Source organism: Psittacula echo, assembly GCF_963264785.1.
Source record: "Psittacula echo genome assembly, chromosome: 3".
NCBI lineage: Eukaryota > Metazoa > Chordata > Aves > Psittaciformes > Psittacidae > Psittacula > Psittacula echo.
The window spans coordinates 60,907,655-60,922,660 of NC_137736.1; the positions used below are offsets into that span (position 1 = coordinate 60,907,655).

At 43.4% G+C, this 15,006-nt stretch overlaps 1 protein-coding gene across 1 annotated transcript; it reads left to right on the forward strand.

The window, feature by feature from the left end:
• Positions 1 to 1,107: 1,107 nt before the first annotated feature.
• Positions 1,108 to 12,725, forward strand: IL1R2 (interleukin 1 receptor type 2; the record flags this gene model as incomplete). Its single annotated transcript, XM_080613778.1, is given in 10 exon segments — positions 1,108 to 1,133; positions 2,802 to 2,847; positions 2,849 to 2,933; positions 3,032 to 3,290; positions 4,630 to 4,804; positions 6,048 to 6,222; positions 7,458 to 7,523; positions 8,741 to 8,876; positions 11,152 to 11,297; positions 12,598 to 12,725. Coding segments are annotated over 10 exon segments (1,242 nt in total).
• Between the last annotated feature and the right edge of the window lie 2,281 nt (positions 12,726 to 15,006).

A 15,006-nucleotide genomic window follows, 5' to 3' on the forward strand; every position in this document is an offset into this window, starting at 1 on the left:
AGGATGGAGTGCTCCCAGGCAGTAACCAACTTTAGTTGCACTATCAGCCTTGTAGGATTGTGGATAACAGAACTATTTAAGGAAAACTGCGCAGCCATGTGTGGGGCTGATAACTCTAGAGACTCTTGCAATGACTGCATTGATCAGGATATAGAAACTGTAAAGACCATTGCAGATTGAAGCATGTGGTTTTGTGTTTTTTTCTTTTTACTCATTTACTGAAGTTGCTGTAATATGGCAGATACTGCTTGCACAAAGGAATATGTGCAACCCAAGCATATAGCCCCAACTTTCTCAGCCTGGCTTCATACGGGAGGTGCTCCACTCCCCTGATCATCCTCGTGGCCCTCCTCTGCACTTGTTCCAACAGTTCCATGTCCTCCTTATGCTGAGGACACCAGAACTGCACACAATACTTCAAGTGAGGTCTCATGAGAGCAGAGTAGAGGGGCAGGATCACCTCCTTAGACCTGCTGATGCAGCCCAGGATAAGGTTGGCTTTCTGGGCTGCAAGTGCACACTGAAGCTGCCTCATGTTCAGTTTCTCATCGACCAACACCCCATCAACGTTCTTTATACTCCGTTGCAAAGAGAGTCTTAATGTAAGCTGTGACACTAAGATGAATGGAAGGAAGGGGGAATCAACCCATTTGTGATTCACGAGTGATCTGGGAAATCACAAAAGATATATGTTGTCCATGAAGAACTTGCTAAACCACATTATGTAAGGACTGCGATTATTTAGCTGCTGACTATGCTGCAGGACACCTTTTGTTACCCGTGAGATATTTTTATTTGAGGCAGAGCGTGAAATAGTCATGTGAAGACATGAGTGTATGTGAACTACCATTCGTCAGAAAAAGGGAAATTTAGTCATATATTTAGCATTCATTTCCCCTCTTTTTGGGAAATCCAAACACATATTTTCTCTCTCTCTCCCCCATCCTCACTCTACAGAAGGAAAAAAAAGTGGGTCCAAAATGTCGTTTGCTTCTGACACAAGTCTGATTGGGCAATGAGAGACAAATTTCCGTTGTGTGTTGAGCTAAACCCTATATAAGGTCCTCACTAGCACTTTTCAGTCTTACATCTTTTCACGAGAAGCTAATGGCTGAAAGGCTTCTGAAGCACAGGTAAGTGGGTCTGATGGTAACTTGGGAATGAAACCTCTCTAAGCCCTTAGGTTGTGTAGGACTTATGGAGACCGATAGCTACTAAAACAAAGGGATCAGAAAACTCTGAACAAAATAGCCCAGTGTTTTCATTAGGCAAAGGATCTAATGAGAGAGAAACTTCCCTGTTACAAGGTATTACGTACGAACTATGGGACTTGTTAAAGCTGCAGACGGAGCCTAGTCCATGCATAGCCAAGAGGGGCTACAGCTCCATGCCAGTGCCCTTAAAACCCTTGCAGATTCAGCAGTAAGGGAGAAGACCCATGGTTATGAAACAGTATTGTTGAGCAAGAGGTTGGCTTTGTGGTGTGGTAGAGATGGCAATAAGCTAGAAATAGTATGTTATAGTCAAACTATCAGATGTCAGATAAATATAGCTACTAGAACAGGAAGAAATTTGGATTAAAAACACATTATAAATATGAGCATGATGGGATACACAGAAGATGCCTGAAGGTGAGTACCCAAAAATATGACTGCATTATATTGGTAGAAATATGGGGGTTTTTGTTTTGGATACAATTTGAAGTAGTTGTGCAGTCATTTATTGTTCATCCCATGGGAAAATCATAGTGTTAGGCTAACGCTGAATGCAGGCAATTTACATTTCTCTGTGTAAAATGGAAATAGTATGTATCACATGCATATGTGTGCTGTATAGCACATAAATACCTTGCATAGAACATAAACTGATGCCTGTACATAGCATGTTTTATCTATTATTGCTTGCAATACACGGAGATAGCACATAATCTATCAACTGAGTAATAGCAACTGAAACTTCGTGGTAAACCAAAAAGCATTCAGTCACGTATGCAGAAGCTGCCTTGCCTGTGCAAGTTCAATACTGATGACAATCAATGTATGACTGGCAGTGGGTAGTTTTGTTTTCCCTTAGTGTCACTGTCTCTGATTTTTAGGACAAGTTCAAGTGTTTCCTCACCTTTCTTAGCAGAGATGGTAAAAGAGTGTGCATGTTGAAAACTCACTTGTGCACCAATAGGAAGATGGGTGTGCATGCCATGGGAGTCAAAGTTTTATCCCAAGAGAAACATTTGTTGGAGACTTTGAAAGCTTGGCTCTGCCTATAGCAGTGTTTGCCTGCAGCCTCATCTATGCTAGGTGGCCTACTTTGGTAGCCACAGAGGAGAAGACAAAGAGACACAGGATTTAATGAGGGCGATAGAACATCTGAAGTGACTGCTTAAAAGAGCTAAAGTCTATTCCACTGCATCCTTGCTCCTGTGTTACTCAAGATACTACACTACACCTGACTTGAAGCAGCTGACCTGTGCCTCAGCCACATCTCATTGCAAAATAAGCAGAGCTAGATTTTTGCACCTGTAGCTGTTGCACTGAAAAGCTGTGGGGACAGCAGCATCTTGTGGTATGTTGTTTGCATCTCCTAAAATGAAAGGAAAGTGACAGAAGCGACGTGTTCTTGCCGAGCCAGATGCTCTTGTTCCACAAGTCAGCCCCCATAAACTAGAGATGAAGAAGCCTTTCTGCTCACCAAAGGTGAACCAAAGCTTACAATGTCCGTAGGGAGGAAAAGAGCAGATGACTCTTAAGTTAATGTTTAGTATTTTCATTGTATATTCTGTCTTGTCACAAACTTCCTTGTAGATTTCAAAACATTTTTCCTCAGTCTCCTCCTTCTGATTTCCTCTGGAAAAAAAATGTATGGGCTCTTCTTTGTCCTGGTGATGTGCACAGCGGGTGCTTCTGCTTTCAGACTCCAGCAAGTCAAAAGCACAGGTAAGGACACGTTGGGTTTTTTTCCCTTCTGTCTCCCTCTCCCTTCTTTTTAATGCGCCTGGCTGACAGTAATGTAAAAATATCTCTGATTTATATAGAAAACTGCCCACATCACACCGTGTATTTCAAACACTACTATGAACTGCATGGAGAACCTGTGGTTCTGAAATGCCCTTCCCCCAGATACAAACATTGGGATTTTTCTGCCTTGACCCCTAATATCACATGGTATAAAAATGGCTCAAAAACCATGATATCAGGAAGAGATGAAGATCCAAGAATATGGGCAAAAGGAGACGCACTCTGGTTTTTACCAGCAATGCTAGAAGACTCAGGAGTATATATCTGCACCAGAAGGTGAGTATTTAAAAGAAAATCCAATGTACTGACAAGATGACTATGTCAAAACCACATTAGCTGGATTATGTCAAAACCACATTAGCTGGATTCTAAACTCCACTTATGTTCGGGGTATGCCTGGATAAGATTAGAGAAACAAAAGTGGAAAGTCAGAACTTTTCAATGTACTGTGTGTCTGCTATAGATATATATACTGAAATTGAGATAACAGAGGCAAACACTGTATTGCCGCTTTGGCTACCATCTCATGTATTTACTACACTGGTACCAGACTTGTGACATTGCAGTGGGTTGAGACTGGAGCCATGGCTTTTTTCAGTCGTCTTTTTCTGACTGTTTACAATCTGACAGCCTGCTATACAGTTTCAAAAGAGGTACCAGGGTCTGCATCTGTGGGGAACTGAGGAAGGCAAAAACCACCCATCACCACTGGAGCTTGAACTCCAGGTGTTTCAGGTCCTTGTCCCCAGCTCCTCCATCCAGTCATCTTCACAGAACTTCCCTGGCAACTGGCACCTTGCTCTAGGGTCTATAGAGTTAAATATACCTCTATATCCCTGGACCTGCTTGTGTAGGGTGCAGTTCCCTTGCTGACAAGGCACCCCTCATGAGTGACATGTCAGCAGTGGAAGAGATGGACAGGCAGAAGCTAATAAATCATACTCAGCAGGTTGTCCTTTCCACATATCTAGGCAGAGATTGCAGACGCAGAGCAGAAAAGAAGACTTCGATAGTGAGGCCAGAATAACAAAATGTTGCAAATATTGTCCTAGAGCACAGAGTAGTTGCCTGAGACTTTCAAGGGTGTTTTTAAACCCCCTTTTTGGACTATCCTGCATCAATTCCTCAACATACAACATTATGGCAGTATTACTGAAAGCTATAGTAAAATGCTGTGAAACCTGTCTGAGAAAGATATGCAAGAGCCAAGTACATAGCTTCATAGCTTGCATTATTACAAGATTGGTAAAGTACAAGTTGCCTTTCCTTTGCAAATCATCCCACAGGGAAGCCGGCAGATTTTTTTCAACACTCTGTAGCATGAAGGTAGAAGCAAACTATCACAGATCTCTGCTTCTGCAAGCAAGTACTTCGGATTTTGGCATCTGACCTGTAGGTGATGGCAGGTCCCAACGCCCTATCAGTAGTGTGAGTCCATCTGCTTACAGCACTCCAGGGGCACCAGTGATTTTCCAGGATCCCTCCTGGTAGGATTTCAGTCTTGGCCTCTTAGAAACTGCTGAGGAGCGCAATGGAGCCAGGAGGAAACTCAAGGGTGTCACTCAAGTTCCCCTTGCCATTGGTGGGTGCTCACCTCTCCCCACTCTATCTACAGGAACTCCTCCTACTGCGCTGAGGTCTCCATCCACCTCACTGTCATGGAGAAAACAGCTGCTCAGGAGATTGCCTATCTCCAGGTCCTTTTCACTTTCAAATCTGGAAAGATTGTTTGCCCTGACCTATGGGATTTTACACCAAACAGGACAAGCCTGGAGCTCAAGTGGTACAAGGTACAACTTTCACCTCCTCTTCGTGCAAAGCCTAATCCCACCTTGTTTGTAAAGGCACACAAATCTCCATTTTCTTTCTCTCCTGAACATCATGTTGTTAAAGTCATGAGCACAGCAGAGCATCCTGGGAATCTGGGGGCAGATGTATATATTTTAAGAAAGTTTCTCTGGGGTGGGCTTAACACTGGGTGAAGGGGTCCACATGTTATATCTTCTCACAGGCAGTGTAACTATCTGAAAGGCTAGATTACCTATCCTGACTCCAGGGTTTGCTACTTCAGATTGGGCCCTTCTCTTCGGCACTATGCTTCTTTTTGTGGCCTCTCTAGTGAATCCCAGAAAGTAGGATCTCCCAGTGATGCTTCCCAAGCGCTCAGGTGGGGTAACTTTCATTAATCAACTGGAATACAGCATTTGGATGTACAAGATTCATCACACAATGCTTCTAGTGTTCCTTGCCTAACGTTGCCAGCCCCTGGCTTTTCAAGTTGGCAAGCTTGGCTTTGCCTGAAAGGTTAAATATCCTTCACTTGGTCATCCTCAGCTGTACAATCTCACCCTGGACAGCATGGGATTCTTCTTGCATTTTCGTAATACCTTGCTTTAGCTTTTCTTTGCCCTCCTGCTATGAGCATATGCTCTGCCTCCTGTAGCTGTCATTCTTGCTGTAGGACATAATAACTAGTAGGCTTCATCCATGGCAGGGGTGTTGAAACTAGATGGTTTTCCGACCCAAACCATTCTGTGATCCTATGTAGAGTAAGAGATAGTTTTGTGAAAACCTTCATGATTACTAGTATTTGTCTTCAAAGAATGCCTTAGAATATTACTCTTAAGAGGTCATGTATAGAAAGCAATAGTGTTGTGAAAACCATCATGGTTACTAAAATGGTTTTGTCTTAGAAGAATGTCTAAGATGATTAAGAGGAATTGTGAAAGAGCTAATTATATCTTTTCATCTTAAGATATGCACTTCATTGAAAAGCTGTACACACACATTGTAGATGATAGATAGATTAAAATAGTGATTTTTCACATTCCATATAGTGCCTGAGAGCATTTTAGAGATGGATGTACATTTGAAGATCTTTCCCTTTGGTGGGAAAGTGGGACTGCTTACATTTCCTAGTGATTAAATGAACTTAATACCAGAGAGACAAGGATGAATGATTTTGTCTGGAAGTTACACGGGGTGTAACCACACCTGTCTGAGCCATAACACCAGTTCCTGTCCTTTCTCCAGGATTCTCTGCCTTTGGAAGCTGACAGTGGAAAATTCATAATTCTGAAAGGTTCGACTTCTCTGATCATGAATTCTGTGCTACCAGCAGACTCTGGCTATTACACCTGCAAGATGTCATTTCCATTTGAAGGTGTGATGTACGAGATCACAAGAACAATTCACCTCAAGACTGTTGGTAAATAACCCCTTCAAACACTACAGTGCTGAACAAAATCTTTTCTTTGTTAATGCAACAGCCGGGAGGAGCTCATACCTGGCCTCTCAGCACTGTCAAGGGAAGGGGGATGCCAGGGGTGCCTGCTTTGGCACTGGGGGTTGTCCCAGGACCTCCGTCAGGGCTGGGTCACCTTCTTCAAGGGAGGTTTAGGTTGGATATTAGGAAAAATTCCTTCACTGAAAGGGTGCTCAGGTATTGGCACAGGCTGCCCAGGGAAGTGGTGGAGTCACTATCCCTGGAAGTGTTCAAACACCATGTAGATGAGGCCCTTATGACACGGTTTAGCGATGGACTTGGCAGTCGTGGCGCAGTGGTTGGACTTGATGACCTTAAAGGTCTTTTCCAGGGTACTTGATTTAAGGTTTGTCCGTCTTGCCGCGGGTTTGCGGAAAGCAGAACTCCATATTGCAAGTTTATGTGGTTGTAAACCCCAATAATTTATGTATCCGGGGGGGTGTCACTGCCGGTACCCTCGGAGGGCTCAGGAAATGAACGCCTAACACTCCCCAGCACGGGATAAAGCCTCTATTTCGCAAACGGGTGAAACCCGCTCCACCCGCCGGGCGCGGTTGCAACGAGCGGCCAGCAGGGGGCGTGCGTGCCCCGGAGCTCACAACGCCGCCCCGCCCCTCGCCCCGCCCCTTCACAACGTCACACCAATAACCACGCCCCTCGCCACGTCGGGCAAGCGCTGCGGGCGGCTCTGGCAGGTGGCACACCCGAGGGTGCTGCTTCCTCGGCTGGGTCCTAGTGCCCGTCGGTAGGAGTGTGGAAGACGTACTCTTCGTTCATGTACACATCCGTTCTCTGCTTAAGCGTGTGGCTTTTGTGGTTTTGCAAGTATGAAATGGGTGTGCAAGGATCTGGGCGCTCACTGCTCACCGAGCTTAGTGCCTGACCTTACTGTTGATTCCAAAAGATGGTCGCTTATCTGCCAGAAAATCCTCACAGTGCGGCTTTCAGGATCAAGCTGTGTGCTTAATCCTATCTAATTCCACGAACACAGATCTCTGGGCTTGCAATTGGCATGTCTCTGTTTGCCAGTGGGTTTAATAATGAAATGCTTTCCTGAGAGGTGAGAGGTATTGAGCAAAGTGGCATGGTTATATCAATATATAGAGATACAGCTGTGAGGCAGTGCCCACATATTCTCTTCTGCTAGTACTGACTCTCTGTTCCCTTTCTCTCTCCAGAAAAAGAAAAGAGAATTACTCCAATAATTGTGTATCCAACACAAAAGACAACATCAGCTGTTCTGGGTAAGGCCCAACATTATTTTCGGAAAGGTCTAATCAGAGAGAAATCAGACTAAGTTCACTTCTGCTATAATTTGTTTGCATAAATTGTTGCAGCTGTTTTGATCTCAGTTATGTTGGCTGAGGGTTGGTGCCAGAGTAGTTTCTGCTTCTTATTGTCTACAACTAGATGTGATCTATCATGTAGGAGAAGCTGTAGAACTGCTGTAGACTTTAGCCACTAACAAGGCAATCAAAGCATGTTTGCACCATTAGATCAGTTGTCCAGAGCTCTGTCTTCACTAAGAACTTTCCTTTTGCAGTATTTCCTCAAATTGGTCTAGGTTACCTCTTTTGGGAGGAGACATTTATTGCTGTTTACTGTTTGAACTGGGCAATTGATAGTTAGAAAGTACCTCGATAGGGTCTCAATTTTTCTGTGAAGATTATATTATGACAACAAATTTATGTGGCGTTTCCTTTCCCCTGAAAATGCCAGGTATTTTTTACACTCAGCTTTCTTACCTTGGGTACTATACACACAGCTGTGGCCTGTGATGTCTTAGTTTTCCCTGCCACTTTTCTTTCCATCAGCATAGACTACCAAGTGATCTCAGTTTTTTTGCTTATTGACCTCTGTGAAGTGTTTTATATCCCTTTTATCACCATCTGCACCAATGCAATAATAAAATTGTATGCATTATTGAGCCCAAGTAATATAGATACACACCAGCCTGAAGGCTCTTTGTCCTTGCCTCTGAGTTACAATAATTATAGCAAAGGTTCTGAACTTCTGCACGATCACTTTATCCTTGGAGGTCCAACTTTGAGTTTAATGCCCCTGCCCACAGCATCTCTTAGCGAAGCTCTACTGCTGGCTAATGCAGCTGCTCCAGAGTTCAAATCACGCCATGCCATTTGGGCTGCAGTGCATCAGAAGGAGCAAGGCCACAGAAGCACAGCTTTGCCTCCTGAGGAATGCGTCTAGTGCAAGACTAGCTAATTGTTGCAATGGGAAAATAACTTGGTTGGCAGTGGGAAGGACTGCCAAACTGAAGGGTCTTGCTGCCAAGAGTAGGGGATCAAAAGCAACCTGTGGCTTGACTTCAGAGCTGAATGTAGTGGTGCTTGACGTGCACGGAAACTTGATCTCCCAATGGAGAGGTTGTTTTTCACCAAGAGAATGGCTAGTTCTTCATATGTATCCAAACGGGGTTTTACCCATTTTCTTTTACCAACAGGCTCCAAGATGACTCTCCCATGCAAAGTGTTTGTTGGACTGAGTGGCCATGTCCATACTGATGTGGAATGGCTAGCGAATGACACCACCATTGATGTGATTTACAAGCAAAGCAGGGTTACAGAGGGCGAGCGACAGTAAGTCTGGCTTAAAGTGTTTCCTTGTTCCAGGAGCTCTCAGTGCAGCTGAATGCCAGGTAGTGAAATGGGATGTGGACAGATTTGAAGTGAAGGTGACGGCTGGGAAAAAAACAGGGAGGCAAGAAAAAAAACCCAGACCCAACCCAGGCACAGCCAGCTGCAAGGCTTAAACTTGAAGCACATTTTCATGGGCAGCTGAGCAGATGGAAGAGCTGACTGCAGTGAAAAGCAATGGGACTTGGTCCTTCCCAGTGCTTCTCTTATCTCTCTCCTTGCCCCATGCCAGCAAAACGGCAACATCCTGTCCCTGACGTTAATGACATTCTTTGAACACACTAAGACTACAGAAAACTATCCAGTCATTTGGATTTTGTTGTTGTTGTTGTTTTAGCATGTTATTTTTCCCCTTAGGCTTGTTCTTTTCCAAATTAGTGAGTTAAACTGACTCGCAGAGATACCCAGTGAGTGCTAGAGCTGGTGCCAGGAAAACACTAGGGGGAATGCTGCTGGGAGGGAGAGGGAGGATGTGACACATCCTTTTGCCCTGATCCATTGTCTCTCGCAGTCTTGAAGAGCCTTCTTTCAGCAGCCTCATAGCTATATGCCTCAAGGATTTTCCAGCTAGGAAAGGAGGAAGAAGATCTACTTTCTGTACCTGTGACATACTACCTGAGAGGCACTAACTTGCTATATTCAGGCTTGCTTCTAATGCTTTGCAAATGTGGGGTAAACCTACTGACTGAAATCTCTTCACTGAGGTCCAAGTCAGCATGTTTTATCTCTCATTTGGTAAAGCTGAGCATGTCCCCGAAGATCGTCACCCTCACTCGGGCCACAGTGACTTTGCTTGTAGTGATAGACAGAGCCCAGGAGGTGTCTGTTTCTGGGGTGCCATTGCCTCTGTTCTTTAGGGTTAAACTGGTCACTCACCACCTAGCAACTTCCCAAAATTGCTTCTGGCTATTGATTAAGATTTAGCATGGAGTAGGAACCATTGCCAACAGAGTTTGGGGATGTAGCATCCCTATCATGAGGGACAGTTATGGTTAGCTGGTTTTGGCCATTTGTGTCTGTCAGTGCCAGATAACAACATGGCTATGCTTAGTTTATTGAACAGCTGCACCCAGAGGTAACTTGGCAACTCAGCTGTATGCCCAAGCCCTTATGTGTTTTCACATTCCCCACAGCATCATTAAGACCATTAATTTATAATGTTGTTTACATGAAAAGCGACAGTGCTTTAAACCTGTGGTCAGGAGCTATAAAATTTACTGTGGCTGTAGTCTCTGCAGGCTTTACAATAGAGCAGCACATGCACTTTCTTAATTGGACTTTAAAAATTATTTTTATGATTACTATCACTATCATTATTACTGCTACCTGTTATTATACAATTGCATTAGGACAGATACCACGACAGCTAAGGCTCATGTGGAGCCCATGGTGTTTGAGTCACCTCAGTTCTGCTGGAAGAAAGGCAAAACAGCTCAAATGCCACTGGGAAGTCAGATTCCCTGCAGAAATCTCTGGCAAAGCACCCACTGCAGTGTTGCTTCCTTCCTGCAGTACAGTCGCAGGAGGAGTGCACAGGGAACAACATTGCCGCAGTGCATAGCAGACTCATGATCAGGTCATTAAAGAGCATCTGGACAACTGCTCCAGCAATGACTAAAAGATATCAGCAGACAATGTCTGACTGCAGCTAGAAAACCGCTTTCAAATAGTTGGACGGATGAAACAATCAATCAGGTTGAAATAAGCTGGAAACTTCCTAGATAGTTTCTTGTACTAAGCGCTTGGCTTTGGGTGTGTGATAGACGGGGATGGTGGTTCAGTTTGCTGAGTGAGCATTTGCAGGGTTGTGTTCTCCATATGTCCTCTTCCAGCTGATAGCAGGAATTAATCTCAGAAAAGAATAGGTGGTCAGAGAGAAGGAATTAGGTAATACCACAATGCTGTGTATAGAGCACAAAGATACACAGAATTCTGCTTGCTTTTTTTGCCTCCTTTTTCTTCACTTTTTGAAAGACAATCCAGATATTTTTTTCCTGGAGAAGTCAACAAGTGCAGGATGGGTACTGACTGCTGAGACTAAAACTGTTGGCACAACTGGTTTGGAAGACGCAGTTGTTCTCTAATGCTGAGGGGCTAGTTCAGAAATGAGCAAATAGCTAATGCAATTTCTTGCAATGTGCTGGTAGAATGAGCACATGAAATGGCAAAAAGCCAGCTTATAAAAGGATTTATCATTAAATTTTTATTTTTCTTCCAGAGAAATGGTAGAAAATGGTGAAAACTTCATTGAAGTGCCACTGATTTTTAATTCTGTCGAAGAAGTGGATTTTTACACAGACTTTACATGTCTGGCCCAGAACAGATATGGATACCAAGTACTGCCAACAAGGGTCAAGCAGGAAGGTAACTAGTTTGACTGCTTATTTGGGATAGTTATTATCATTATTCTAATGCTAAATTATCATACAAACCTTTTATACTGTCAGGCCTAGTATCAAAGTGAATTACTGCCTGGGGAAAACCTCAGGAAAACCTGCCTCCTTCACCTGTAGACTTTGAAATAACCTCTTCACAAAATAGAGTTTTTGTGGGTCATTCAGTGACATTTTCTGCAGCGATAAGGATCTGTGTGGGTATATCTGTTCACTGAAGAGGGCTTCAGTTTAGATACATACTGTGAAGTGATGGCTCCAGTGAGACTACTGGCAAACTCCCCCTGGATGCAGCAGAGGCCAAATCCCCTCCAGTTCCTCAACAAGTAGGAAGAAAGACAATAGCAAAATAAAGACCAGAGTGTTCCTTCTCCTCACACGCAGACTGCCACCAAAATAACAAGAAGTGTAAATGATGATTGGTGGTGTTATTTTGGCTGCTGGTGATGGAAAGAGAAGCCTTAAGCTCAGTGCAATTAATGCTGCAGTGTGATAGACTGTTGGCCAAGAACCAGCTGTAAAAACAATGTGAAGCAATGCTAATTGTTTCTTTGCATGACGTTGATGAATCACCCAAGCTTGCTCACACTGTCTTAGAAAGGCACATGAACATTTAGAGTCTTCAGTATGAGTTATAACTCATGACTCACTTCAGCATCCTTTGATGAGTTCTTTGGACTCACTTTGCCAAATGATGTGCGGCCCTTGTCTTCCATGAGCTACACAGGAATTACTACAGAGGAGGCAATCCATGAACCAATATAGACTGGAATAATCCAAAATGGTCTGGACGAACACTGGTGTTGGAAATTAGCTGTATTTTGGGAAAAACTCAGAGTCCTGACTTGGTCATTAGTAATTTATAGGCCACTCTATATGAGAAAATTAATCAGGCAGCTTGAGGGTGGGCCAGGCAGTGCTTTTATGTCCTGCTTGGAGTGTCTCTCCTTTCACCAAATAAAGAGAAAGCACACAGCCTCTCTGGGTTGGGAAGAGCCATGTGTGTGCAAAAGGACTGAACTTTAAATTCTCACCCTCTGTTATATTCCAGTTCTTTCTCCCATCTTCATAAAAAACTATTTCCCAGAGCACTCAATCAACAGACCTCTTCCTTTCACTTCTTTTCCTGATCAGGGAGATCAGCCCTGCTGGAAGGTTAATGTGCAGACATCCTTTTTATTGTGATTTCTTCTCCTCCTCCTTGAACTTAGAGAACTATGTTCCTGGGAGGGTTCTTTTTTTGAAAATATTCCATTTCTTTACTTTTCCAGCTGTTGGCTTGTCCTGGTACATTGCAATGATTCCCATCACATTGGCCTGCGTGATCGTGGGGGGCATATGCATACACAAGTGCTGGAAGCAGAGAGACGATAAAGGATACATATCAGCAAAGGTTTAAAATTTGCTTTATTCTCCAACCACCAACAGAACAAGAAATCATCCTGGCTATCCTTCACATGAGACACAGAGAGACATTTCAGACTGCTTTCCCAGCAGATGGATATATATCAGCTCGTTTGCTCTTCTCTGTCTTCTATGATCAGATGAAGTTTTAAGCTTTCATTTAATGCTGCCGAGACACAAAATACCCATACTTTGCATGGGACACAAATTACCATGGAATATGCCTGGGATATTGGAAGGGTAGGGAAAGGGAGGTGCTCTCACCCTTTGTAATTCCAGTAGTCTTAATTTTTAAAGGAGTCTAAAAACAGAAGCTAAGAAAGCTTGCTGCAGAAGGACACTTCCACACTAAAGTGAAAATGCAGTTTTCTTGTGCATCCAAACTTATTTTATTTTCCTTCAGTCTAAAAAGAGTATTTTTTTCCTCTTTTCCAGAGGCAAATACAGTTGTCATGGCAACTGTAGATCTATGAACTTTTCCACAGAAAATGTCATAGTTTTTTGGTTTTTTTTTGTAGCAGTTGTATTATTCTCTGCTTAAATGGACTATCTCAGAATATCCCTCCCCAGAGATAATTACATCAACATAAGAGATAGTTGTACACTGGAGAATTCAGTTCTGTTTATCTACCAGTGTCTGATAGCGAGGCATTCATAGGCAGCTGTAACATGTTGTTATCTCTGCCAAGAAAAGAATTTGGAGGGATGTTTTAGTGTTTTGAGAGTTATTTGACTAATATAAAGTTTTATTCCTGGAAGCAATTGGACAGATTGCCAGTAATAATGTACTTGCCCTTCTGTGACTCTAAGTTTTTCATGACTGCCCTGATTCTCCGCTCTGAGTTATAAAAGTCTGGCATGGATTCCCATTAACAATGAGTCTGCACTAGTCTGAAGCTCGTGTAGCTTCAGGAACCTTCTGTCTTTTAAACTGAAGCATGCAAATCACTTACTCATGATGTAAAATGCTGCCTGTTAGGTTAATCTAACTGGATTCCACTCTTGACGTAAATCAGAAGGGAGCAATAATCAGTGACTGTGCTGTACTTTGAGGATCAGAATAAGTAGAATGACTTGGTTACTTCCTCTTCCAGGAGAGAAGACTTATGATAGCCGAGAAATTGTTCCATCATATATAATGTGTATTATCTCCATCTGTATGGGAGGGGAAGAGATTCAGCCATAAGGTCTACTTACAGGCCCGTGACTGACACCTCTCACAGACACCAAAGATAAAGCTTTTTGTTCAGGTAAATCAAGTAAAAAAACTCCATAGACATTAAAAAAAAAAAAAAAGATATTGGCTACAAAGAAACAAGTTGTAATGTAAGAATGTTGGAGCATTGTGTACAATTCTGGTGTCCTCAACATAAAAAGGACATGGAACTGTTGGAACAAGTCCACAGGAGGGCCACAAGGATGATCAGGGGACTGGAGCACCTCCCGTGTGAAGATAGGCTGAGAAAGTTGGGGCTGTTCAGCCTGGAGAAGAGAAGGCTGCATGGAGACCTCATAGCAGCCTTCCGGTATCTGAAGGGGGCCTACAAGGATGCTGGGGAGGGACTCTTCATCAGGGACTGTAGTGACAGGACAAGGGGTAACGGGTTCAAATTTAAACAGGGGAAGTTCAGACTGGATATAAGGAGGAAGTTCTTTACTGTGAGGGTGGTGAGGCACTGGAATGGGTTGCCCAGGGAGGTTGTGAATGCTCCATCCTTGGCGGTGTTCAAGGCCAGGTTGGACAGAGCCTTGGGTGGCATGGTTTAGTGTGGGGTGTCGCTGCCCATGGCGGGGGGTTAGAACTAGATGATCTTAAGGTACTTTCCAACCCCAACTATTCTATGATTCTATGATTCTATAATGTCAGGACTACACGTGGTTCCACAAACTAGGGACATGAACAACTTGCACCCATCTGGGAGAGACCATGATCTAATCCCTTTTAATGACTAGGATGAGGCTTGAATTAAGAAGCCCTTCAATCTGTTAGGAAGAACCTTCACATTTTGTGAGATTTAAGCCAAAGTCTTCCTTTAAATATTCTAAATGTTTGATGTGAAGATATAGGCACAGATATTAGATTTCTGACACAGTGTGAGTCAAAGGCAGCCAAAGAAGACCACTGGACTTACTCCTTTCGAGTGCAGGAAGATGATGGTAAACAATGCATATATTTTATGGACAGATGGGAAAAAGGTGGCCACAAGTGTGGAAAGCAGTCAATCCACTTGAATAGCTGTTCTTTGAAGGAAGAAAACTGTAGATTAACTGACCAC